The sequence below is a fragment of the Gopherus flavomarginatus genome, chromosome 9, assembly GCF_025201925.1.
Source record: "Gopherus flavomarginatus isolate rGopFla2 chromosome 9, rGopFla2.mat.asm, whole genome shotgun sequence".
Lineage (NCBI taxonomy): Eukaryota > Metazoa > Chordata > Testudines > Testudinidae > Gopherus > Gopherus flavomarginatus.
The window spans coordinates 13,407,142-13,434,618 of NC_066625.1; the positions used below are offsets into that span (position 1 = coordinate 13,407,142).

Below are 27,477 nucleotides of genomic sequence, written 5' to 3' on the forward strand. Positions count from 1 at the left end.
ATATTTTGTTTTGTGAACCAAATTAAAATGTTTCATCTTGGGTCAGTTTGATGTTAGTCTGTGTCTGCCTGAACTTCACAGTATCTCATGGGACTTATAGTTTGGGTCTGTTCTCCCCGCAGGCTAAGCTCTCTACATGTCCCATGATGCTCTTTGGCTGCTTAGCTGTGGGAGCACCGTGCATCAGAGGAGATGTAGTCCAGCCAGGGGACCCAGCCCATAGAGAAGAACAGGGGCACGAGGGACCTGAACTATAGCTCCCAGGAGGCATTGCAGTAGCTCAGGTTGGCACTGTTTAATATTAATCCAACTAGAAACAAAACACTTTGGTATTGCCAGAGGGTGTCTAAAGCATAGGCACCAACTACATGGGTGCTCTGGGGCTGGAGCACCCACGGGGAAAAATTGGTGCGTGTTCTGCACCCACTGGCAGCTCCTCGCCCTGCCCCCCTCCCACTATCTCACCTCCGCCTCCTCCCCTGAGCGTGCCGCGTGCCCCCTTTTTCCCACTAGCTCCCAGCGCTTGCCGCCGTGAAACAGCTGTTTCACGTGGCAAGCACTGGGAGGGATGGGGGAAGGGGGAATGTGGCACACTCAGGGAAGAGGCAGCGCCGGGGTGGGGATTTGGGGAAGGGGTCCAATAAGGGCAAGGAGGTGGCGGAGTTGGGGCGGGAACTTTGGGGAAGGGGTTGGAATGGGGGCGGGGCAGGGAAGGAGTGGAGTTGGGGTGGGGATGTGTGACCACCCACCAACGTCGGGAAAATTTGGCACCTATGATCTAAAGTGAGTCTTTGGGAGGCTTAAAACGTGACCCGAGGCTGCCCTGTCTCTATAACAACAGGTTTATATTGTTTCTATTCAGACATAATGGAAGATACTAATACAAGGAAATAATAACGCTTGTGTGCATATGTCTTTGATGATACACTTTTAAGTGCAGACTAGCTGAGCCCCTGATGTTCCTGACAAGTTGCCAACAAACCCTGCAGCATGGTCAGTTTGGGGATCTCTGCATTCAATATTATTCGGGGTTTAAACACCATACAAAGCACTTTTCCCTGCTTCCTAATATGGAGCCAAAAAGTTGGTCTACATTTACAATGCAGCTAATTCTGTTTTAACAGTAAGGGAAAAGCGAGTAGACGAGTAATAATATAACTAAGTACTGTGACAAATTTAATTTCAGTGCAACTTTTCTTCTCTAAGCCTCCTGTAAGCAAGGACTGTCTCTTACATTTGAGTCCTGTGCAGTGCCAAGCAGGCTTTTGGCTCTTACCAAATAAAGCGTTCCTTGGGGCAGGGGCCACGGCTTCCTCTGTAGGTTGCTGAGTGTATAGTTGGTGCTTAACAAATAACAGGTCAAAACTGATAGCTAACAGCATTTTGCTACATTAATGCTTGTATGGAACCATCCCATCTCTCCATATATTTCCGGGATCCAACAAATAAAATCATGTAAAAACACAGTTATTGCAGACCGTAGAATAAGCCCTCATCCTGTGATGTGCTGAAGCCCCCCCATAACTGCCGTTGACACTTGTTGAAGTTGTGTGCCGCTCAGCACCTCTTGAGATCAGCCCTGAAATGAACCCCAGCCCTTTTCTTGAATGGGAAAGAGAAGAGTGAAACAAGGCAAACATTCATTGATTTGGGGGCTATACGTCTGATAGCATCATGGGAAGTAGGTCAGCTTGCTAGAGCTACTGGAATAGGTTTGACTGTTGCTATATCAAAGCTTCAGGCTTGGAATGTTATACTAGGATGACTGCTGCTAGCTATGCTAATGAGAACAATATGAAGGCGTATCCGACAGTGGTACAGGGCAGAGAGGTGCACTGCATTCAGCCCCTGCAATAAGCCTGTCTCTGTTTTCACCTTGAAATCTCTGATTCAGCAGATACATCTGCAACAGTAATTTCTTTCTTCGGATGCTTGTAGAGAAGTAGTTGCGTTGCTGAAGAAGCCGTGGTCAGCACTGGATTGGAAGATACTTTGTCAGCTCCTCCGAAGCTGGGATTTAAAAAACTTTTTTTGAACCAGCACGCAGTGGCCACCTTGCTGAGCTGTGAGCGCTTTTCCCGGAGAGTGCCTAGCTCGGTGGGAATCTCTAACGAGGCCTTTAGAGCCCACGGCAGTAACAAATATTAATGGGGTCCATTCCCATAGTATCAAAGGCCATGTCTGCATTGCCCCACGGTTCTGACTACGAACTCGAGACCTTTTAAGCTCATGCCATAGTGTCCCCATGGGGGAGGTTTGGAGCTCAGTGCTTTAGTGCACACTGCTGTTGGACCCCCTTAGGCTGCCAGTGGGGCAGGATAGACATGCTCTTAAAGGCAAGAAAGTTACACAATGGAGAGGGGAGTATTAAACCTTCACATAAGAATGGCCATACCGGGTCAGACCAAAGGTCCATCTAACCCAGTATCCTGTCTACCAACAGTGGCCAATGCCAGGTGTCCCAGAGGGAGTGAACCTAACAGGTAATGATCAAGTGATCTCTCTCCTGCCATCCATCTCCACTCTCTGACAAACAGAGGCTGGGGACACCATTCCTTATCCATCCTGGCTAATAGCCATTAATGGACTTAACTTCCATGAATTTATCCAGTTTTCTTCACAGAGTACAGAAGCTACAGATGAAATCTTGGTCCCAGTGAAGGCAATGGGGGGTTTGCCATGGACTTTAGTGGAACCAGGATTTCACCCTGGGTCCATACAATTGGATTATTCCATAAAATCAGATTACACTATTTTTTGGCAGTGCTCCTAGAAAAGTAAAACAAGAAAATTGTTGCAGCCGTGCAGTGCATTGAATCACCTAAATCAGCTTGCTAGTTACCTGCAGTTTGAGCCGATGGCTGGAACAGCTGCAGAACCGGCAGAGGAGAGCAGAATGATTCCTACATTTAAAAAGTTTTTGATATGTGCACTGCATAAAGCAACAGTTTTGACTCTAAATGTGAGGTACACTCAGTCATCGATGATAAGGAGCCATTCAAGACAACAACAGATGTGCTGAAGCCCTTTGGATTGCTCTTCAAAGCAAACAGGGAATGTTGTCTGCATGAGATCTCTGGCAAGATGTTTGCCTTGATTTGTTGCTGTACTGGACCACTGCGAGTGGGGGGAGGGGAGGAGCACTTAATCACTAATTTATTCCAGAGTGAGTGCTCTGGAGTTAGGGTCTGATCCTAAGGCCATGGGGATCTTTTCCATTGACTGCGGCAAGCTGTGGATCAGGCCTAGTGAGTGAGTCCTTCCAGTCGTTGCTAGTCCTGATCTACGCGAGCAGCTGTCCTGGACCGAGTTTTATTTACAGACGTGGCTATGCAGAGATTAATCTAAAACTGTTCCTGGCTTGGAGAATAGTTTGGACTATTTCCACAACTGTGGTTTGAACAGGGCTACACTTCACATAGGCTATACTGCTAAATGGAGCTGTAGACGTGTCGGTCCCAGGATATTAGACAGACAAGGTGGGTGAGGTAATATCTTGTATTGGACCAACTTCTGTTGATGAGAGAGACAAGTTTTTGAGGCACACAGAGTTCTTCTTCAGGTCTGGGAAAGGTACTGCAGCATCACGGCTTAGCATAAGTAGTTAGCACATATTCTAAGGGACCACCCAAGGTAGGCCCATTAACACCTCTGAAGTCATAGGACAAAGAGGCGGGAGGAGTTTGGGGGGTTACAGATTGTTGTAATAAGCCATAAATCCAGTGTGTCTGTTCAGTCCGTGGTTTTTAGTGTCTAGCAGATTAATGGATTTAAGCTCCCAGGCTTGTATTTTGAAAGAGTTGTGCAGGTTTCCTTTGAGGACTAGGACTGATAGTTCAATATCACTGTAACTGTAGTTCTTCTTCAAGTGGCCTCTGCAATATTCCTACTGCACCTGAATCTCCTTGTGGGAATATGCAGAAGCCACTCAAAGAAAAAATATTTGATTTCTCTGTAAAATTGGATTCCATGCGGCAGTGCTCAGTAATACAACCACAGACTTCCAGTAAAGAAATTCTCTTTAGGAGAGCACTTCCGAATCTCCCAGCAGATCCAGTCTAACTTCACTATAGCAGCTAATTGCTGTGTTATCTTTAATATGTAACACTTAGTAATCAAGTTATCAGGAAAGCTACTATATCAACAATCAGTTACAGGATAAACTGATTGCAGCCACCTTCTCCTTTTCTATCTCCACAGTACAACTGTATCGAATATCTCTGAAATGATCAGATAATGAGCTGGAAACATACTTTAAGCTTCAATACATTTCATCTCCCTCTCCAAGCTCCCCTTCACCCAGCATTTTCTGAAAAGTTTAGTAGTGGCTGAAAGGTGATTTTTTTTTCTCCTGGAACACTGTAAGTAAAGGAATCTCTTTTCTCTCCCATAGTCTAGGGCCTCTTCTGAGTCTGAAGTTCTGGCAATCACTGGGTGAGATTCTGGCTGCTCTTGCATGATGTACAAGCGAAGAGAAAGAAGATGGCATAGAAAGCACTTTGCACCTTGGCTCACCTGGGCAGGGGGCAGCCAGAATCTTGGTATTTGCACTCCCAGAGTCCAAGGTTGGATAGATATATAGCAAACCCACATCCCCAGGGACCAGGACCAGTGTGTGCATGCTGTGTCCTGGTGCATGGACATACCTTCTTGGGGAGTGCATGCAGGGTGCAGCATGAACTTCCCCAGTACCAGCCCTGCACCCTGTGGAGTTTCTAGTGCCATTGGGGGTTCTGTGCTTTTCTCCCTTTGTGTTCAGTGAATGCAAGTCTCAGGATTCTGGCTGCCTGCTGCACAGGTAAACAAACCCCTCTTCCTCATCCCTTGGGTATTCATGGAAGCTGTAATAACCAGGAGTGCATCCACCCCTTCCAGCAGCTAACCGTATAATTGCTAACCTGTACAGTGCAGTCTTCTGGTCACTTGAATAGCTGCCACCTTTCACCCCAGCAGTGACTTCTTTTCATTTCACACCTGTGCACCTTGCCATATGTTATCTCTTATGTGCCAACTATAGATTCAATAAATGAAGGAACAATAGGATGTCATCTCTGATACCATCAGGGAGTGTTAATGAAAATATTAATTTCTTGTTTGCTGAGAGCTGCTCCAGTGGGAGTCCTAACGTGTGATTAAAGGAACTAGCTAAAAGCAACTTATAAAGCTGGATTAGATACACGATCTCCTATTATGTTCCCTTTAGCTGAGAACTATCTGAGAGAAGGGGGGTCTGGATTACTCTGGGTAACATCAGAATTGGCAGGAGTGTTTTCTGACTGTTAGGTTTAGTTGATGTCATGAATGATTTTAATCAGATTTAAATGGTGGCAAACATCACAGGCTTAAAGGATTTTAGCTTTATTGTTGGAGATTTAGTTAGAAGCAATTTGGATTTTCAAACATGAGCCTGCAATGCAAATTTGTTCATGATGACGTTCACAGGACCCTAAATCTCAGGAACAGACCTTGTGTTTCAATACAATACAGATCCACATAGGAAAGGTCCAGTGCTCTTAGAAGTGAACCAAGGACTCTAACATTCTGTTAAGCTCTGTCTGATGTTTTCCTTTAGAGACACTGTATTTTGGCTCCATTTCATTCCATTGGTTTCCAACAGATGAGTAGTGGGAAAACTACACATTTTTCATTTCAAAATGCTCTCTTGATTAAGAAACAGCAAAATAGCATATGTATTTTTGCCCTGATCTATATAGATGTAGTTTTTTCTTCCTTACCTACCATTCACCTGGCTCCAGCCCAAAAGTCAACCCGGATGTGGTCTAAACTTGTCTCCATTCTTGCTTCTGAGGCTATTAGTTCACCACTTGAACTCCTGGAGGTCAGTATTTGTGTTTTGCTCTGTGTGAAATTGCTGGGAACGTACTGTCTCTTGGGCTAGTGTTTGATCTGTGATTCATCCAGACCAGTATATAGGCATCATCCTCTCCAGAACCTATGTACATTGTCTCTAACTCCATATAGTCCTGACACTGCCTGCAAGTCCGGTCTTTAAGTGGTTCTGTGTTACGTGGTGGCAAAGGATACCTTGCATGAAATCTGCGTTCAGATGGTTTTGTAAAATATGTTTGGCTTAACCTGAAGGACTTATATAGTGTAAGGGAGAGAGCCTGGAACCAGTAGCTTACCAGTTTGAGTCCAGCCAGGTCACTAGTGATTAAATGCTGTCACCTCCTGATAGCTGTTCTGTGGCCTGTTGGTGTTCTCAGTGCAGCGTCACATGGGCTGGTGGGCCACACCCACGCACACAGAAAGTAACAAATGATGTTACTCTGCTCCCGTCTTGGCATTCTCAGCAGAGGCGCTGAGCATGGAAAATGAACAAACATTTTGTGTGTAGAGGATGGGTCCTCCAGAACCAGGTGGAGGTGCTTTGCCAGCATGATGCGGGGAACCTCATTCCGACCCCACCCCCACCTGCGCAGTGGATAATGACCAATCTTCCATCTCCAGGGGCAAATGACGCATTTCCCTTTGTTATATGTTATGCACAGTGTTGTTGTAGCCATGTTGGTCCCAGAATATTAGAGAGGCCAGGCGGGTGGGGTAGTATCTTTTAGAAGTTGGTCCAATAAAAGATATTACCTCATCTACCTCGCCCATTTTACCTTTCCCTTCATCAATGACACGTCAATTTTTTTCCTAAAATCTTGTCAGAAAATAGCCTCCGTGTGCATGCAGTCTCTCCCCTCCTGTCTTCCATTTTATATTTCAGCTAAAACCGCAGACATGCCGATTCAGGTTGCTCCAGTACTGATCTATACATTAATAATGACGTTATCCCTTGGAAGGCCACAGAGATGTCCCTAACATGGCATCTCAGTCACCTTCCAAGACATCTCTTCCTGCATGATTTAGCCATTCAAGTGCTAATTGCTTCTGATTAAATCAATCATTTGCAGAGTGAGTGGGTTAATTGGATATAGTGGAAGCAATCAATTTAATCAGCAGCTTGGTTCCATAGCTGAGGCGCCACAATGCAGCAGGACAATAATTAGTTTATTAGCTCCTGGAAGGCAGCAAAGACAGACTTGATGGCAATGGGAAACTCTTTTCTGTTTAAAATGGTCTTCAGGAAAGATAATTTGCATATTAAGTGATGGTTAGAAAAGGACTGATCAGTTAAAAGACTGGAAATTCTTGCATTTGAAATATATTCATGTATAAGAGACCATTTTGGTGCCAGGGTGTGGAGACCCGGGCCTTGGCAGCCAGTTACAATGTGAAGAATATGCATCTAGTCTCCAAGGAGACTTGTTGTTTCAAGTATTTGAGTGATCCTGACGGGTGCCAGAATGGCAGAACTAGCAATGGAGGGTTCATTAAGTCACAAAAAAGCGATAACGCAAGTAGCTGCAGTGCCTCCCACTGGCCTGGCGAGTGTGCCTCAACCTGATGTGTAGTTCAGTCTCCATGCTCACTCTGCGTTTACTTGTTTGTCTTTCTGGTGAGACTCCCATTTTATATAGGCCACTGAACAACCTCCGCTGGTAACAACTATCAGTTGCAACTGACCTGGTCCAGATATGGACCAGTGACCTAGAGCCAATATCTCTCATTAGCCAGTCCCTGAGCCACTCACTCACTCCTAATTGACATGGGGATGCTGACATCTCCAATAAAGTCTTTTCTACAGACCAGTAAACACTTAACTGGTAGTAAGTGTATTTATTCAAAGAAACGACTATGCAATTATTTGTAAGAAGCTGTGCAGCCTAAACTCTTTAGCACCACTACAGTAAGAGAAGAAAGAGCTGGAGACATTCTGTGGTAGATGAAGAGACCATTTAGGGCCTTATCCCGCAAACCCTTGCTTAGATGATTGTGATTAGTCCTTCGTAACTGAACAAGTCCATTGGCTTACGTAGGGCTACCCCTGTGAGTCAGCACTGCAGGTTGACCTGGTCGGAAAACAGATTTTCTGCTTCTTGGGAAATTCTGACATTAACATTTGCTTTCATTCTGAATCAGTAAGGTTTCGTTTTCCAAACCTAATAGCTTTCCCTGTACAATGCTCTGCTTTTAGGAAAGCCCCTCCCAACCCCCATTCTGCAGCCAGTATTTAAAGTGCCTTCTTGTAGCTGTTTTCAGGATCTTTCAGACAGAGGCATTCAAATCAGAGCCTCTTTCTGACATATTTAGTTTGCCTAGGAAACTTGGATGAGTTCATGTTCAGTTCAAGTCCAAGTCAATGTTTTTTCTACATATCAGTGTTGACAGGGGTGCAGACTCCCATTTTGGGCAGGCCAGAGAAGTAACTCCTAAGGACATTGCTTTAAAGGAAGGAAGAGAGAAATGAAGCGAGCAATGTGTTTATAAAAATCTATGCCAGTGCATAATGGGGATTAGCAGCTATGGCGATACAGCAACTAGGGTTCTCAGGACAAATTTTTTGGTGGCCTCAGAGTGCGGCCACCAACTGGAAGAGAAGAATGAGGCAGGATTTGATAGCTGCTTTCAACTATCTGAAAGGGGGTTCCAAAGAGGATGGGTCTAGACTGTTCTCAGTGGTACCTGATTACAGAACAAGGAGCAATGGTCTCAAGTTGCAGTGGGGGACGTTTAGGTTAAATATTAGGAAAAACTTTTTCATTCAGAGAGTGGTGAAGCACTGGAATGGGTTATCTGGGGAGGTGGTGGAATCTCCGTCCTTAGAGGTTTTTAAGGTCAGGCTTGACAAAGCCCTAGCTGGGATGATTTAGTTGGGAATTGGTCCTGCTTTGAGTAGAGGGTTGGACTAGATGACCTTCCAAGATCCCGTCCAACCCTGATATTCTATGATTCTGTGATTCTATGATTCTTGCTAATGGCCGCCCTTATATTTGTTCCTAAAACACTTAATTAGCTTTAGGAAAAACAAATAAATATGCACATACGCACGTCCAAATCATCGTCATTTATTTATTGCTGGCGAGTAAGTCCATTGTGAAAAGTGATATTGACAAACATTTCACCCCAAAATTCAACAGCTGTAGTGCTAAGGGGCAGCTCCACATTGCCTCACAAGCTTTGTGGGCCTCTTGCTCACCCCACTCAGGGATTTGCCCAAGGAACTCCTGCTATTAACGGCCACAGAGCTTCTACCTGTGCTCATGGGCTGCACACTGACACTGTGACCCCACCTGGTTAGGGCCTGGTCCTTTGGGCCCCTTCCTCTGCAGTCATGGAGAGGCTCTTGGCAGTGGAACCAGTGCCTGTTGGCTACCAGTATGGTGGGGGTGGTACAAAAGGAGTGTGCACTCCTAGCTGGCAAGGAGAGTCAGGTAAGAGGATCATTTTGTGCAGGAGGGGAGGTATGTATTGGGGCCTAGGAGCGCTACTTCAGCTAGCAAGGTGTGATAGCCTCCCCCCAGCAGCTCTGCCAACATGCAACAGGCATGGGAAGTTTGTTGTGGGGGTTCGGCTTGTAGGGAAGGAGGATTGTGAAGCCTCCAGTGGTTGAGATAATCATCATCTAAACTGTGTCTGAACCGCAACACTTCCGAGCAGCCCTGGAAACTGAGAGCCCAGCGGCCCCCAGCTGTCCTTTGTCCGGGACAAAACATCTGAAATATTGGCAACTCTGAAAAACTCGAGGTGAGATTTTAAAGGTGTGGGGGGGAATGCTTCCCCTCTATGCTTTGTTGGCTTTGATATTGGTCACTGTGTCAGGCAGGCATCAAATGTTCTTTCTGTTCACTCTCTCCTGGTAATATCCTTTCCCCCCTCAAATTCAGCCTCTGGCTAGCCTGTCATGCAGCTTCTTAAGAGGTGTTATTGTTTCCCAGATGCCTCATATTATTAAGTGCTGCTGAAATTCTGGAGCTGCCTCTCTAGTTTAAAGGGACGAATAGAAATGGCTTCTGATGTATTCTCCAATCCCTTCCATTAGCTCCATGCTGAATATTGATTTCCTCAAGGAAATACAAACACTTTAAATATCTACCCTTGATCTGTAAACCACATGGCAAATCTTTGAGAATAAGCTGTATAACATTTGTTATTCAAGAGAGCAACCAACAGACACAGACCATCAGAACCCAGTACGTGTTTCTGCCTCACGTGAAGCAAATCTAGCACTTTCATATCATATCAACTAGGCATCACCTACAGACTATCTGTCTTCTGTCAGCACCCTCAAAGGAGAAACACATTATTCCCATTCAGATCCATCGTGTACAGAGTATGTAGCATTTTCACTGATGGATACAGACTTGACAGGTAGATGTGTCTTATTAGGAAGCCTTCAAAGCTTCAGTTCCTCATGAAGTCAAGTGAATTAATTTGTACCATGGCGGTGATGAGAGTCCTCTGGCATCAATCAGTTTATTTCATGCTCTTCTTGATATTCTCAGCTGTTGCAGTTGTTGGCCAGGTTGACACTAGGTACTAGCGGGCCACATACAGGCCAAAATTAGGTGTGGGATTGTTCAGCTTGCTTCTTCTCTTCTTCTTCTGACTCTTGAGCTTGCTACTGGCTCCCATTTCTACTGCTTGGTGAAATGCATCCAGAGCTTCAAGTGCCTATTTAACTCAGATATTTTTTTTTCCATTAAAAAATGAAAGAAAAAGAGAGAAGGAAAAAATAATGCCCCTGTAGTTTGAATTGGATTCTCTGGCCCACTCTGTCCTCTGAGGACAGGAGGCCTGTAGAGGTCATTGCAAAGGAAGGACTAATGGTGCAGAACAATTTTGGTTCCGACTCGCAGTTCTATTTGTGTTTTTTTTGTATTCGTTCTTTGGAATCATACATGTCTCCGTTGCTCGTGCTCGTGCAGTAGATCATCAGAGGTTTAACCTAAAATGGCAGAGCTTTTCCACCAAAGGAGGGAGGAAGAGGGCTGGAGGGAGAAGAATTTCACCGACTACAGAATGCAAAGACAGTAGCCCTGTTGGGGTGATCTGGTAGCTGTAAAGGAAGTTGTGTAACACACCCTGGTGATCCCATGGGAGCAGGCTGGCTAGAAGCATGGAATAATGGAGCCAAATTTTGCTCTTATTTAAATTACTGTAAACCTGGAATAACTCCATTGACCATTTACATCAGTATACCTGGGATCAGCCCTGAGACTCATTTATCCTGGATTTAGTGCAGGTGAACAAGGCACAGGTGGTGGGTGGTGGGCTACGCAGAGTCTGAGGAAAACCAGTGAGCAGGATTTTGACTGTAAAAAATTAGTGAGGGGTTGCACACACAGGTGGTGAGCAGTTCCTCAAGAGATTTACTCTGCTGTGGTCTGAGGGACCAGCTGAGACCCGCAGAATGGCTGGCATCAGGATAGTGAGTCTGTGGGACTTGTGGCACTTGGAAGTATTTTGGTTCAACCGACCTCAGGTAACGGGGATTGTACTGTGCTGTGTATGAGTGGGTACTAGCTCCAAGGAGAGATCCTTTCTGTTACACACCTGCTTCCATAGGCGTCAACTCCCTGAGTGCTCTAGCCCTGGAGCACCCAGGGGAAAAAAATAGTGTCTGCTCAGCACCCACCAGCCACCTGCCGATCAGCTGTTCAGTGGCGGGCGGGAAGAGGCGGAGCAAGGGTGGGGGTATGCTCAGAGAAGGGGGTGGAGTGGGGGTGGAAAGAGGCGGAGTAAGGGGGAAGGATCTTGGGGGAAGGGGTGGAGTGGGGATGGAGCACCCACCCAGAAAAATGAAAGTCAGCAGCTGTGCATGTTTCATAGCTGTGTGTGTGTGGCTGTTGACAACCTGTACTAATTTTAAATGATAGGACTGTCAATGTATTATGGGATATACCGAGAGATGGGTGAAAATGCAAGTGCTCTTCCCAGAGTGGTTGCACACATCTGTACCTACTGGCAGCCAAAGGGGTTGTCGGGGACGGCACAACAGGGCCCAGCATTTTAAAAACGAATCACGCTCCAATATCTGACCCCGACAGAGGGACAAGGAAAAGAAAGCACTGCCGACAGGCTCCAAATAGTTCCATCACTTACATCTGTATCAAGTTATTGGCCCATTTATCATCCTGCATTCCAGCAGTCTGATGGGTATTTTGGATTTATGCTGTGCTGTGGAGTTCACATTCAGGATTAGCAACAACAGGGTTTTCACCATTGCGTTTATTTGTGCCTAACATTGATCGCTTTGATTAACACTTCAGGGAAGGTCCATTTCAGCTTTTGGGAGACTGGTTGGCCTTTGCTTTCATAAATCCAGAAGGGGTGAATATAGTTTGGAAAAGAAAGTTGTGTGATACTGGTTTACAGACTATAAACATTTAGGGGTTTTGTTTGTGTCTTTAGCAGTAGCATATACAATTAAATTATCTTGCTTCAACCTCTCATCCATACAGAATATATTTATGCAGTTCATACCTAGAAATCGAATAGCACTTTTTTCTCTTTCTTTTTGTCTGTGGTTTATATAAATTTGATGTGGTGATGGACATTTACAATAACAGTCACTGGTAGAAATTTCTGAAATGCACTCCCAGGATGGCATTTCTGTAAATTGCCGTTTTATAATGTGCATACAGATAATAGTCTGCCTACTAATACTGTAGCTACTTTGCATATAGAGAAAGAGCTTAATTACAAGTTAAAAAGCATTTAATTTTTTCAGTTTACAATCCTAGCTACTGAGAGTCAAAAATAAAAACTAAATAGAACAGAGAAGAGAAATTGAGAGAGAAATCTTGATGGAAATATTTTTATAATTAAGATCTCACACTGAAAGAGAGCATCAAACAGCTCAATCAGTATTTATAGTGATTGCATAGGAAACTGCCTGTAAAAAACAAACAAACAAAATGTTGTAAAGTAAGGACAATGCTTAAAATGTTATCCTTTGGCTGGCTAAGCTGCATATTCTGGCTCTTGTGCCACTGGAGAAGGGCATGCCGTGGTTAGTTGCCATTGTGCTTGCTGTTTGAGAACACTAAGATAGGATAAAAATCAGCCTTTTCCTGATTTGTTTTGTTTTAAAAATAATCAGAGAAACAAAATCCTTGAATTGACTTTAGTGCTGGTGAAAGCGGTGTGGGGAAACTGAACAGGAACAATATGGGTGGTGAAAGCTGCTTCTTCTAGTGATGGTCCATATTGTATTCCACTGAGGGTTATGCACATGCTTCCCTGTGATGTCTTGCTAAAGAATCGCGGAGCTGGATGGAACCGCTCAAAGTGGGACAAAGTAGTTGATTGTCCCATGACTCAGTCAGGTGCTGATTCAAAGTCCGCTGAAGTCAGTGGAAAAGTGGGGTTTTTCCCTGTTTTTTTTTTTTTTTAAACGTATTTGGAAATAGTCCCATTGGCTTCAGTGGGCTTTGGATATGTCCTGTCTGAGGAGACAGACACCAAAAGCAGTCAGCTATGTCCTTGTGGTTTTCTGTGTTATCAGCAACTATCCACTGGGAACTGGGTTTTATTTTTTCCCTCTGATTCCTTAGTAATGTCAACACTTGGGGCCAGATCCTGCTTTCCTCAGTTATGCTCCAAAGGGCTCCTTGCACAAGCAAAATGAGCAAGATTCATGAGGTGAGACATTCTGGTGAGGTTGGTGTATTGGGAACAAATGAAAGAAGTCAGCAGTGTCTCTAAAGGCTTCCCCAGTGTCTCTGAATGTGATGTGCAGTGCGAATCCCAGACTGCCTGTCAAATCGTGGTATCAAAGACTGGCAACCTTTGAAGCACAAGATCCAAAAGAAAGAGAGAGAGCAGAGCGAGGAAGGCACGTCAGAGGGGAAAGGTGGCTCTGTGGCCTGTTGGCTCTGTGTCTTGTAAAATGTTCATTTTTCAACTTTTCTCTTTAAAAAAACAAAACTTTTCATCCGTGATTCTCTGTATTTCTTTCCTTTGCAGGGTACAGAGAAGGACTTCTCTGGAAGAGAGGACGTGACAACGGGCAGTTCTTAAGCAGAAAATTTGTGTTATCAGAACGAGAAGGTGCACTGAAGTACTTCAACAAAAATGATGTAAGCATCTGGGGCCACAGCAGTCACCAGAGGTTTTATTCACATGGGTTTGTCTTAGATCAAACAGTCCCCACGGTACCATTTTGTCATAAGGAGTCACTAACTTTTCAAAGATGTCAGGTCATTTATTCTTCTACTGCTCTAGGAACAAAGCCAAGGCCCAGATTTGTAAAGGCATTTAGGTGTTGCTGGGCTCAGTGGTGCAATGCTGAACTGATTTAGGAGCCAAAATCTCATCTTAAAAGGGGATTTGGACATTTAGGAGCCCAAATCCCATCAACTTTCAATGAGAGTTTGGCTCCTAAGTGCCTAAATCCCCTTTCAAAATGATATTTGGGCTCCTAAATTAGTTATGCATTGCAACACTGAGCACAGCAACATCTAAATACCTTTAAAAATCTGGGCCCACATGTGTGGAGTACTGCAGCTCCCTGCTCCCATCATCTTTGTTTTCTGGGAGCAAGAAGTTTCTCTTGGCTCTAGCTCTGCGATGCTAGATCATAAGGAGCCGCCAATCCTCTCTACATTGGTTTTATGTCTGCAGCCCCACTGTGGTGGAGGCAATACCACACAACAGAGGAGAGGCAGCAGGCCCACTGTGTTGTTTGGATAGCAGAAGGAATTTGAAAACCTACGGCAGCTGCAGTCCTTGGTTTGTAAACTCCAAGGGCACAGGGGGCAGGCAGTGAAGAGTTCTCTGGAGTCTGAATGCTCGCTTAAAGACCATGACAAAACAGTCATAAAGGAAAATGCATCTGTTTTTTTATATTTTAGTGTCATGCTAGGAAGTATTTGTCTTCTCAGGAATGGATCTCATGTAGTGAAACGTGGAGCCTTTAAAAAAAAATTACATTTGTGATGAATGGACAGGAACTTTACTGTCATGCACTCACCAAGCAGAGAAATCCAATGTGCTTTCGTGGCCTTTTTACATAAACCCAGAGGTGCCTTGCTGTCCTTGTGAAAACCTGGCACCTCTGTGGGCCCCAGTCAGTAGGGAAGAGAAGCTGATTTGCCACCTGCCCTACTGCCTGCTCTTGACACATAGCTGTGCTCTGTCTCTGAACAGTATTCCATGCCGAAGGCAGCACTGCTGTTAAATGCATGATGGTGCAGCTAGTCTGTATGAATGCTGGATGAAAGTACGTGGTGAAATATGGACACTGGACATGATTTTACTTGTTTTACCCCCAAATCCTCTCGTTAGTTTCCCACACTACAGTTCTCCTTCTCACTCAAGTAGAACTTTTGTTAATGTCAAACCCAAGCAGTGCTGTGCCCCCCTCTCTCCCCCCTCCCCTCACAACTCCCCAACCCCAATCTTAGTGCTTATCTGTAAGTACCATTGGGCCAGTTCATTTAGTGGTGTCAGGAGTGACATTCAGATTCAATACTAACCATCGAAACAGTGTCACTTTTAATGCTGATCCCTTTCCCTCACGCCTCAGGCATTATCCCTCTGCTCTCCTGCAGCCTTTTTTTAATGTCAGCCTTATTTCCTCAATCCTAAGATTTGCCAGCCGTTTTGTGTACGGGCTGAATGGTTGTAAGATCTTTTGTTAACAAGCTGTGGGCAAAAATTCTGTTAAAATAATAGTGAATTGAACCAGCAGCAGTCTTTTTTGGCTGCTTGATGAGTGATGGCGTCATGGAGGGGAATGGTAATGGAGGGAGGAACATCTCTCCCGTTACTTTCTCCTCCATTCCCAGCAGCTAATTTAGAGGGGTATTGCTGTCGTCATCTCCGCCGCATGCTCTTTGAGGCAGTCCTGGTTTGTGGGTGGCAGAAATGCAATCACGGCCTAAAAGGAAGTGAGAGTCTCTGGTAACCCAGATGAAGTTGCTTTCGCCCACTCCAGTGGTTTAAAAAAAAAGTTCTTTCACAGTACTCAATGTGATGCCAGCACCAACCATGGGTATGGGAACCATACTGTCCACACACTCTGCCCTGCTTGGATTTCACCACCACCTTACACATCCACATCCACTTCAAAACCACAGTAAGGCTTCATGAGCCCAGGGCTGCACACTTGTATCTGCTGTGAGGTAGGGACTTACCCTCTGGTCACTGGGATACAGGAGCTCAGCTAGTCTAACCATATGCACATGGTAAAAATCAGCTGCTCCAACTTTGCAGACGTCAGCACTTGCCACGTTGTATTCGGTGGTGGAGTGGTGTACACCAGTTTGGAGTCGATTGTTATACATCAAACTGGTGGATACACAGTTACATTCCACCATGCGCATCATCTCCGGCACCCTGCATCCGACTCCACTCCCATGGCTCCCAGTTCTGAGCAATATCACTCCTCCTCATATCAGATGAGAGGTTGCTACTGGCAAGTTATTGCTGCTGCACAATGATCTTTTTAAACCACCAGCTGCATGTTTGCCATCACGTCGCCCATTATGGTCTCATCCATCACGCCAGGATGTTAGGGCAGGAATGCTCTGGCAAGAGGACTGGATCTGTTACAATCCCCAGCCAGTCCCTCGTCGCCGACCCCACAGTTTGCCTGCCTGGTTTTGACCTGCCCTGTCGCCAGTGGTCCCTGTTGAACAGGTTCCTGACTGGGCGAGGTCTCTGTGCAGCCAACCAGTATTGCCGGGGCCTTTGTCACAGCCCTTTGTGCAACTGCGGCGCGACACAGACGATGCCGCACGTTGTCAATGAATGCCTGCTTACTAAATTCAGCAGTGGCCTAGAAGACCTGCGTCACACCACTGAAGATGCCATCGCTTGGCTAGATGACCATGCACATGCTAAATAAATAAAAGCACTTACAGAGCAAGATCCCTGACTGACGTCAGTGGGGCTACTTTGATTTGCACCAGCTGAAGTTCTGATGCACGGTGCATAGGACTTTTAAGGCCTGGTTCTCCATTGTCTTACACTAGTTGCACGCAGTTGTAAGTGAAGGGAGCTACAGTGGCATTAAACCAGTGGTACCGAGTGGGGTCCTTAATCTTCAAAGAGCTTTATTCACCTTCAGTAGCTAAATCCACAGAGTGCCCCTTTGGGGCAGGTTAATTGTTAGACCTACCTCATATGAGTGGAACCTGTGCTGCAGAGGTTCAGTGAGCTGCCTCAGAGGGAGTCTGTGTCAGCCCTGGGATTAGTGTGCAGGAGGTCCCAGCTCCCAGACTCCTACTTAGACCTAATCCGTAAAACAGATCTAACCAGAGAAATAAATTATTTTCCTCCTTTGCGAGAGTTGGAAAGTGCTCTGCTATTTCTTTCTCTGCCCAAGGACCTCCCAGTGTGGGGGCAGATAAGAGCAATGTGAGGAGTTCAGTTAAAAGCAAAGAAATGTGTTTGTGTAGAAGAGAAAACATGACCCACGTGGAAACTGGCACTTCGTGTCCAGACAGATAGCATGGCAATAAGAAATTCATTGTCGTTGGCAAGGCCAGGCCAGCAGTGGACTGGTTCAGGATGCTTAGGATGCTGAAAGCATCCTGGTCTATTTGGTAAGTGGTCTGTGTTTTTTGCCTGGCTGAGCTCATTTGTAATAGTGCTCAGCCAGGCAAAAATACAGGCCATTTACTAGTCTGGTGAAGATGCCAGTGAGAATCTGGAGTCAGGAGGAAGGTCACTGAGAAGGGCGTGGGAGAGGCGGTTCTTGTGCTAGGGAGGAGGCATGTCTGAAGTCACTGTGTTGCACAGCATCCTGTATTGTGACCTAGCTGGTTCACCCCTCTTCTGGCCTGAACCTTCCCCCTTGTGCTATATAGTATTACACCAACTCTGCTGTATTTCCCAGAGCTGCAAAACGCTTTCCCAAGCTGACGGCAGCCATTCCTGGTGGGCTAGGTAAAGTTTGCTGCATAATCACCAGGCCATTTTGTTGACCAGCAGCCTCAATAGGGAGCATTTCTGATTACGTGAACTGCATGCTGGTTTGAAAGATGCTTTTCTGGTTGCTTTTCAGATGTTTATTCATTCAACTGTGTTTTCCAGGCAAAAGAACCCAAAGCAATTATGAAGATTGAACATTTAAATGCGACTTTCCAACCTTCAAAAATAGGGAACCCACATGGACTACAAATCACTTACTTGAAGGACAACAGCACAAGGAATATCTTTGTCTATCATGAAGATGGCAAGGTGAGAGCTCAGAGCTAACGAAATAGGCTGGTTTAGGTCCCAGGTGACATGGGTGCATCCACAGAGTCTGATCTAAGGGATGCACGTAGGGGGACCAGATATCAAGTGCAAAAAATTGGGATGGGAGTGGGGTAATATTGGGACTGTCCCTATAAAATGGGGACATTTGATCATTCCAGCCGAGATGCAGTAGAACAGCCACATGTGGTGCCTAGCCTAGCGCCTTCCAAGCAATGGAACCACAGGATTAGTGGCAATAAAAATTCTCTTTTTATTTAATAGGAAGCAAATAGAAGGGGCAGAGGAGGCAGAGCCTCCTGGGGAGGGGGATGGAAGAAACCAAGTGATCCCTGAATGCCTCTAAATAAATGCATGTACTGTGTAAAAGCTCAAAAGTTTGTCTCTCTCACCAACAAGTTGGTTCAATAAAAAGATATTACCTCACCCACCTTGTCTCTCTAAATATATGTAAGATCAACACTGCCCATGGGCACCCCAAAATGCAGTCCTAACCCACTTCCCCCTCAGCTGTATGGCAGCCATATTGGAGAGGCAGTTGCGACAGTTTGGGGATATGTCTGCCTCCAGTTATGAATTCCGTTGGGTTGTGTGAATTGGAACCGTCGCTCTGGATTAGATCATCCACTCTGTAGCACGAACGTGACGTAGAGGGGGAAGCTGTGTCTGGAAAGCTGCTACAGGCTGCCATCAAGGGCCATCCGGACTGAATGGCTCTCTCCTGGTGAAACAATGGGGATGCCCCCCATAGGGCCAATGAAATTGAATAGACATTCGATGCCGAAATCAGCTGGAGGGTGGAGGGGTCTGGAATTCCTACCCTCCTCCAGCCTGCGCACCTGGCTGAGAGAATTGTTGTTTCCCTGTTTGACCACCTGAGCCAGAGGGGCACAGATTGTTTGTTTCAAAAGGTGTGCTCCTCCTCCAAGCCAAAGGAAGCTGTTCCATCTCCAGGAAGAGAGAGCCCAGCAGAAGAGTGGAGGCTGGAGGTACCATGCCTTCCCTGAGGACCTATCTTGGGCTCACAAAAGGGGATGAGATCAGCCGGAGAAGGGTGTTCAGCAGTTTGTGGTTTTCCATAGATCTGTAACTTTCTTTTCCTTCTTACTTAGGGAGAGAGAGAGAGAGAGAGAGATCCCTTTCCTAAGCCTGTGTGCCTTGCTTTATTGCCATGTGGTCCCTGAAGGGTATAACTAAGACCAGAGCTCCCGCAGCCACGTGGTCTCTGGCAGGGAATGTGTCCAAACACCTGGGGGGCTCAGGAGGACAGAGGCTTCAGGGTCTGCAACTCAGAATGCACCTGAGAGACTCAGACTTAGAAGCAGGGATCCAGAGATGACAGGTAACTCTTGATGGTGGAGGGAGGAGGTGGATGTGACCGCCCACGTGTTGTCTCTGGGCTGAGGGGCAGTAGCGAACAAGCGCCAGAGAGCTTCTAGTGGCAGCCAGGCTCTGCAGGCAGGGGCCAGCTCCAGAGAGCGTCGCTGGCTGGCAACAGGCTCTTCACAGGAGAGGCAGGAATGCATCAGAGGCACAGAGCGCATTTAGAATAGAAAGCCAGGGGCCCGAGTGGGCCAGGAGGCTCCCACCAGGTTCTGATCCACCGTTTCGTGGCAGGAGGTGACAGTTTTCTGGGGGGTGCGCTCCACAGATTGAAAACTTCTGTGCTAAATAGAAGGGAGAAATCGGGGGTTGGAGGGATGACCCTGTGTTGCCTCTGCAGTGGTCAGTCACTATCCAGACCCAGGGAGCTTAGCAATTCATAGGATCCAGTAGTTGGCTCCCATCACTGGTGTCTTTTCAGAGAGTGGGACTGGAGTGACAGGAGCCATCTCGCAACCGTATTTCTTTCCCCCAGCTACTTGGAACCCACTGGATCATAAGGCCAACCCAGAAATGGTCATGAAATTAAAGCCCACGGCTGTCATGTTTATGGATTTATTTTCCTTTGGCTGTCAAGGTGCCTTCATCCTTGGACACTGCATGAAACTAAGCAGGGACTGTCAGAATAGCACAGCAGGGTTTCACAGTACTAGCCGCTCCTGCAGGAGAAGGATCACCCTGCTGCTTAACAGTTGCTCACTATCTGTCCACACAGTCCTCGTAAATCCAACAGCTTTCCTAGTGGCAAGCAGTCCAGATGCAGGGGAGATTCATTCCCCAACTCATCTCCAGACAAAACAGGCCCGTGGTGCTAGTAGGAAACAATGCCTCATTGATAGATCTGTAACAAAAGTGATCTCTCTTCCCCTGTGACAGATTCAGGGTGAGGTAATTATTGAGAACACCTTTCTGATTTTGTGCTGCGCTGCAGTAGATCTGAACTGGCTTCCTGCTGAGTTCTGACCCTCCTTGTAGGCAGCAGTTAGTGTGTCCGGTCAGATTAGTCAGTAAAATGTGCACGTCCATGGTGTTAGCTCTTCTGGCTAGCAAAGGATGGGTGGATGGATGGATGAAAGCAAACACCGATTCCCCATTTTTAAATGGGTAGGTGTTGCCGTAGGCAGGAAGGGGTGCTTGATTGTGTCTGCGTACCTTGCGATTGCTTTGGTGATATATCTAAAGAGCTATGTTTCTTTAGCCTAGTGGTCTGAATCAAGTGGTGGTGGCTTCTCCGTCTTAGCGCGCTGCAGTTCATTGCTCAGCACACCAGGAGACTCAGTCACAATGAATAGTGCAGTGTGTTTCTGAATCTCAGTGAGCTGCCCCCTCAGGGGCTCTCCCTAAAAACTCCCACTGCCCCACATGTGAAAGCTGTGACAAGGTATCAGAGTCCTGTACAAGGGAGGTGATCACAAGATAGCTGTTCAGCATTGCAAGGTGTCACTCATGTCATGGACAGTCAATTCCCTGGCAACAATTTTACTCCAGCGACTCCTGCTTATGAAAGATGTAGTTGTTATCATGACTATTTATGATTGGTTTAGTGCTGACGATCTACTTGGCCCTGTACAGCACACAAAATAGAAACATTCCCTGTCCTGAACAGCTGAGAGGCAGATACAGACAAGATGAATAATACGGGGAAACCCAGACAAGGCCAGTTTTTTTCTTTTAAAATGATAAGCTCCCTGCTGAACAGCCTCATAGAAGAAGTGGTTTGTGTGCCTTTGTCTGTTCTTTTGAGAAGGACCTAGTGGTCTGATTCTCCTCTCGCCCTGGAGTTATTCCTGCGTTACAACGGTGAGACAAGGTGGGTGAGATCATATCTTTACTGAGCCAACGTCTGTTGGTGAGAGAGACGAGGTTTTGAGCTTACACCGAGCTCTTCTTCAGGTGAGTGAGAGGAGAGTCAGACCTCCGATGTAACTGTTGTTTTTGTGTAGATTATGAAGCAGCAGTTCTCAAACTGTGGGTCTGGACCACAGAGTGGGTCACGACCCCCTTTGAATGGGGTCACCAGGGCCGGCTTAGACTTGCTGGGGCCCAGGGCTGACGCCAAAGCCCGAGGGCCGAAGCCCTGGGTGGTGGGGCTCAGGTTGCAGGCCCCCTGCCTGGGCTGAAGCCCTTGAGCTTCAGCTTTGGCCCCACAGCAGTGGGGCTCAGGTTTTGCCTGCCCCCCCCCACCCAGGGCAGTGGGGCTTGGGTGGGCTCAGGCTTCGTTCCCCCCTCCTAGGGTTGTGTTTGTTGTCAGAAGGGGGTAGGGGCTGCAGTGCAATGAAGTTTGAGAACTGCTGCTATAAAGGAATGATCTGATTTGGGACTTTTCCCTCTACTGTCACAAGGCCTCATTCATCCCCAGTGTAACCACCGATGTAACGAACTGAATGTAGCCCAGCTCTAGGGGAAGGTTTAATTGATACAATGTCGGAGCTCAGTCGTACATCAACATGCAATGGGTGGGAGGTAAACTGACTGAGAGCGCTCTGGGATTGCTCTCCAAATAGTTCTAATGCCAGAACACTCCTCTCACGAGCTTGGGTAGTCCAGAACGTGGAGAAATCACATGCCCACCTCAATGTTTATTCAACCAGTTAAATAGTTATGAAAAGAGCCCCACTGTTTCCCACAGAGTTTTCACTGCAACAAAGTGTTGCCATCTCAAATAGTGCTAAACGTTAAAAGCCAGGATTAAATTTTAGATGGAAAATGTATTAAAGCTAGAGGCGATATTGTTTAGCTTTAAAAGGGACGGGTGGTCTTCTGGCCAAAGGGCAGGATGAGACTCAGAAGGTCAGGGTTTTGTTTCTGGCTTCCTGGGTGACCTCATTCGAGTCACATCATCTACCTGGGCCTCAGTTTCCCCATCTGCAAAATGAGGCTAATAGTCACTTCACCTCTCTGTAGCATAGTTTCCTCTCCCAGCCTTTGTCTGTCTTATCTGTTCAGATGCTAAGCTCTTTATTGCAGGGACTGTCTCTTATTGTGTTTATGTAGCGAGCCTAGCGCAGTGGGGTCCTGATCTTGGTTGAGGTCTCTGGGTGCTAATGTAATACAAATAATAGAGGGACTCAGGTGCTGTAACCAGGAGATGTGTGTGGCATAAATACCTAGGGCCTCATCTACATGGGCAAGTTGCCCTGTTTTAGCCTAAGGTGAGTGTTTAAACCAGTTTACTTAAACCAGTGCAAACCACTGTGTGGGTGGGTGAGATTCTGTGGCCTGCGTTGTGCAGGAGGTCAGACTAGATGATCATAATGGTCCCTTCTAACCTTAAAGTCTATGAGTCTATGATTCTTATTCCGGTATAAGGGTGGCATTTTTCGTATTGTTTTGGTTTTTTGTGTTGTTTAGTTAAAGTCTACTAGGAACAGGTTTAAGTTAAACTGAAATAGGCTTGAATAAAGACTGGGAGTGGATGGGTCATTACACAAAGTAAAAACTGTTTCCCCGTGCTAATTTTTCCCCCTACTGTTACTCACACCTTCTTGTCAACTGTTGGAAATGGGCCATCCTAATTATCACTTCCAAAGTTTTTGTTTCTCCTGCTGATAATAGCTCACCTAATAGCTCACTTAATTGATTTGTCTCATTATAGTTGGTATGGCAACACCCATTTTTTCATGTTCTCTGTGTATATATATCTTCTTACTGTATTTTCCACTGCATGCATCTGATGAAGTGGGTTTTAACCCACGAAAGCTTATGCTCAAATACTTTCGTTAGTCTCTAAGGTGCCACAAGTACTCCTCGTTCTTTTTGCTGAAATAAGAGCACGCACACAGGAGTTTGCACTAATGTAACTATATTGGTTTCAAAACAGATTTAAATTAAACTGGTTTAGCTCTCTCATGCAGACATGGCCCAGGTAGATGCCTACTTGTCTCACACGTGTGAGGCTTAATTTATTAATGTTTGTAAAGTGAGTTTGGCGCCTCAGATGGAAGGTGTTGTGGAAGGACAAAGTCTTGTTTGAAATATGCACGCTGCTTGGGTAGGTAAGGCTGAGGAGTGGGAATTGATCACTTTTAACAATCAATCTCCTGAGTCTATTGCCCCACTTGCCACCCCCCCCCGCCCCGTCCCCGGGCGGCCCTGTGAGTTACTGCCAGGCTTGAGAAGAGATGAGTTGGGGGAGCCCCTCCCCCCGAAGCTGCCCTGTTTCGAAGCCATACACCGAGCTTTTTGTAAGGTTCTGAAACGTTCGGTTACAGGACTGTGCTGGGTCCAATAGAACTGAAAGAGGTGTCAGCATAGCATCTCTAAGACAACTGGGGGTGCTGATATCTTAAGCATCTGTTGCTTGAGAGCCAGCTATTCCAGGTACTATCAAGTAGGAGGGCACAGTGGGAAGGCTGTATGTTTCCCTGGGCTCATGAATCTGAGGCCGGGCCCACAACGTATGGATGTTCAGATTCAAGCCTGAGGCTGGAGGCACAATGTAGTTGCTTAGAGTCAAGAATCTGGAGTGGGAGTCTGCATTGGCAGGTGCTCTTTTTCTCCTTCACAAGTGAGGTGGCAAAGAGCTGAGACCCCACCAAAGTCAAACGTAACAGTCAATAGCTTAGTTTCCACTTGCTGAGGATATTAGAGGCATAAAGCGGTAAATGAGTCTCTTTTCTTAAGAGGCTGTTGAAAAGACATTTTTTGAGTCATAAAAGAGGCAAGGAATTTTACGTGTTTCTCTAGTTGATATGTTATTTTGAGCTTATTTCCCTTATATTTGTAATTTAATTTCAATTCCTGATGGTTGGTCTTCCTGTCTTGCCATACTCACCTGTAGATTTTTTTCTGACTTACTAGAATAAACTTGATTTTACCATTGCCCCACTTATGCTAGGATAGCTGTTTAATAAGCTAAGAAACAAGTCAATGGAGCAATGACAATTTACCCTAGCTGGGGACCGGCCCCCATGTAGGGAGGAAAATGTCATAAAACACTATACATATGATAAGGGTCAGGGAGGCAACCCTCCAACCTGAGATTCCAAGCAAATAATGATCCATTTGGTGGCATTGTATTTATTCTTCATCTGCATTTTGATACTAAACCTCCCCCCTCCCACAATTTTAACTCAATTTGCTCATCACTAACATCAGATTCCACTGCCTTCTGCTCTTCCTCTTTCTGGTAGTATAGTGAGGGCTAGATCTGTTTAGTTACTCCAAATAAAAGAGTAAAAGACGACTAAGTAAAACCTCAGACCTTTGGCCAAGACTTTCCAAAATGCCTAGCAATTTTGAGTGCTACTATTTTTGCCAAACTTGAGACGCTTAAAAGACCCGTGAGTTTTCGAGGGCACATCATGTTCTGAAAAATCAGGCCTCTTTAAGGTGTCTCAGGTTGGACATTCAATAATGGAAGCCTTCAAAATCACTAGCTGCTCTTTAAAATCTTGGCTTTGAAGCACAGAAAAGTTTAGCATCCCTAGAAGTTGGCTTCAGGTTTGATTTATTCTCTCCTATGCTGAAACAACCTCACTTGAAAGAATTCAGGATGTTTATTGTAAGTTCAAGTCTCACTTAACTTAAAGTGTTCCAGACTTGTGAGTAAGTGAAGTCTTCACATGTATTAATAACATGTAGTTATTTCAAAATCTTTCTCCACACTAATGATTATTGAGATGCAGACAGGTGTCAGACATCCCTTCCAGAACACCTTCCATTGTCCCTACCTTTGAATTGTAATGCAATAGTTGAAAGTGCACTGATGCAGGTAATATACTTTAAATTCATTTAAAATTTCCTGAATTAAACTTTAAAAAAGTCCAACAGCACAAGATCTGGAAATCTCTCCAAAAACAAATCCACAAATCAGCCTGGGGAAAAAAAGGAAATTTAATAAAATCTAAATAATTAAAGACATAACCCAAAGAGAGAATTTATTCCAAAAAGGAATAAGTGCTAGAGACTCCAGGAAGTCCATTAAGGATTTTACTATTACTATAGATTTTACATAGAAGGGGGTCAGAAATTACAGTGATGGGTGGCAGTATAAAACCCTAAAATAGGCCCAAATTCAGCAAAGAATTTAAAATATGCGCTTCAGCCCCATTGGCCTCAATGAGACTCAAGCACATGGTTAAGTCCTTTGCTGAATTGGAACCTACCTATAGTCTCTCATTCACTATTGAAATGTTGACTCCCACTTTCTATCAGCCAATGATGCCAGCCTACATTGCCCACTTGTGTTTTCAAGCAAGCATTCTCCCATACTGCCACTCATGCTTGGGATGAACTCACCATAAATAGCCACAGAGCTCCCTCATTATTCCCCTTCAGATCCCTTGTTAAAACTCTCCTTTGCTGTGATGCTTACAAGAAATTTTACTACAGGCTGCTGGTGTGCTGAGACCATTGCCTGTCAGGCTGACCAACACTGTCTCCTTGTTTCCTTGTATTTCTCCCTGTCTGTGTCCACCTGTTGTCTTGCACTTAGATTGTAAGCTCTTTGGGGCATGGATTGTCTTTTTGTTATGTTTGTACAGTGCTTAGCACAATCGGGTCCTGGTCCAGACCTGGGACTCTTTGGTGCTATGGCAATGCAAATTATAAACAATAATAAATGCACCTTCTGAATCACCAACTCACTTCCTGCAGCACCTGGGCATTCCTCTGGAAACCACCCATCCTAGTCAATCCCAGGCCCAGCTTCACTTATTTTACATGGCTAGAGATCAGACGTCTGAGGTGTTGAGCTGCAGGCTAGGAGCTATGGATTATGAGTCGTAGTAAAGTTTTTCTCAACCCTAATAGAACCCTAATTGTTTGTTTGTTTTGAGAAATGAAACTTCCCAGTTCTGCATCACTGTTTTATGTTGTGGCATCTAGAGACTGCTACATGTTACCAAAGCGCTAATAAAATGCACTCTGTCAGATGAAATGTTGTGTAAGAATCTTTTATGGTAAACTTTGATGCAGGGACTTCAGACATATGTACAGTGCAATGGTAGCTGTACACTGTGAGACTGTGTGTTCTGTATTGTCCAGTCTTCGTCATAATATCCCACGTAGGAGAGAAGAGACAGGGCTCTGTTGTAGTGAACATAGAGGGGTTTTCTGTTAGTTCTCTGACTCTGTAGCCTCCAGTCTGACTAGAAGAACATGTGTTGCCACACAGGGTCTCCCCATGGCCTGTCCTGAGCTAAGCAGTTGTAGAAGAAATTGCCGACTACACCCCATGTGTTAATGAAAACGATTACTGCATAGTGTAGGCGTGGCCATTGCCACTTGCATGCATATTTCGTCCTGTAGTCAAAGGGTTAATTGTCATTCCATTATTTCCAATAGAATATGCACGCTGTGCTGCAGAACGTCACCAGGTCTTTCAAGCTGATCATTGCTGGCTAATGGGGAGCGGGGGGTGGAATTCAAAAGGAGCAAAACTAACTTCTTTTTAAATAGAATACAGTGTTCAAAGAACTCCAGTGAGACGAACGTGAGAAATACTGGGTAGCACAGTTCAGCCAAGGAAACCGAATTACATTCTAGATTTTGATTTAATTTTGTTTGTACCTTTAGGCTGCAATTCAGCAGAGCAGTTGAGTATGTGCTTAACTTGGGGCACGTGCTTAAGTCCATCCCTCTTCGGCAAAGCCCTTAAGCACCCTTTGAACTCAGTGGGGCCTAGGCATATTTTTAAAATCTCTGCTTTTGCCTGGCCCTCCCTCTTCAGAACCACAGCTCAGCTGAACCCTGTTACCGGAAACAAAATGATGATAAAGACAAGTCAGAGCTACATCACTGCAATGATCACTGTGTAGATTGTATGTTTGCTGACTCCAGCCTCTCTTTTTCAATATCAGGAAACAGTGGATTGGTTCAATGCCATCCGTGCTGCACGGTTCCATTATTTACAAGTGGCGTTCCCTGGAGCTAGTGATGTTGATGTGAGTTTTTCCTAGTTGTTTTTAGCATTTCCTTAACAAGCTGGAAAGCCTGGCAAACGGTCCATTCTTCAGAGTCTGCTTTACAATTATTGTGTTAAAATGATTTTACTGGGAACTAGCATCAAGGTGCAACATCTGCTACTGCATCTAA

At 45.5% G+C, this 27,477-nt stretch overlaps 1 protein-coding gene across 1 annotated transcript in view; it reads left to right on the top strand.

Annotated features, from left to right (window-relative positions):
- The window catches only part of ADAP1 (ArfGAP with dual PH domains 1), a 101,973-nt gene that overhangs the window by 62,251 nt on the left and 12,245 nt on the right, over positions 1-27,477 (top strand). The window contains exons 5-7 of the mRNA XM_050966354.1: positions 13,819-13,931; positions 17,893-18,039; positions 27,243-27,326. Coding sequence (XP_050822311.1) covers positions 13,819-13,931; positions 17,893-18,039; positions 27,243-27,326 — 344 coding nt within the window. The remainder of the gene's footprint in view (positions 1-13,818; positions 13,932-17,892; positions 18,040-27,242; positions 27,327-27,477) is intronic.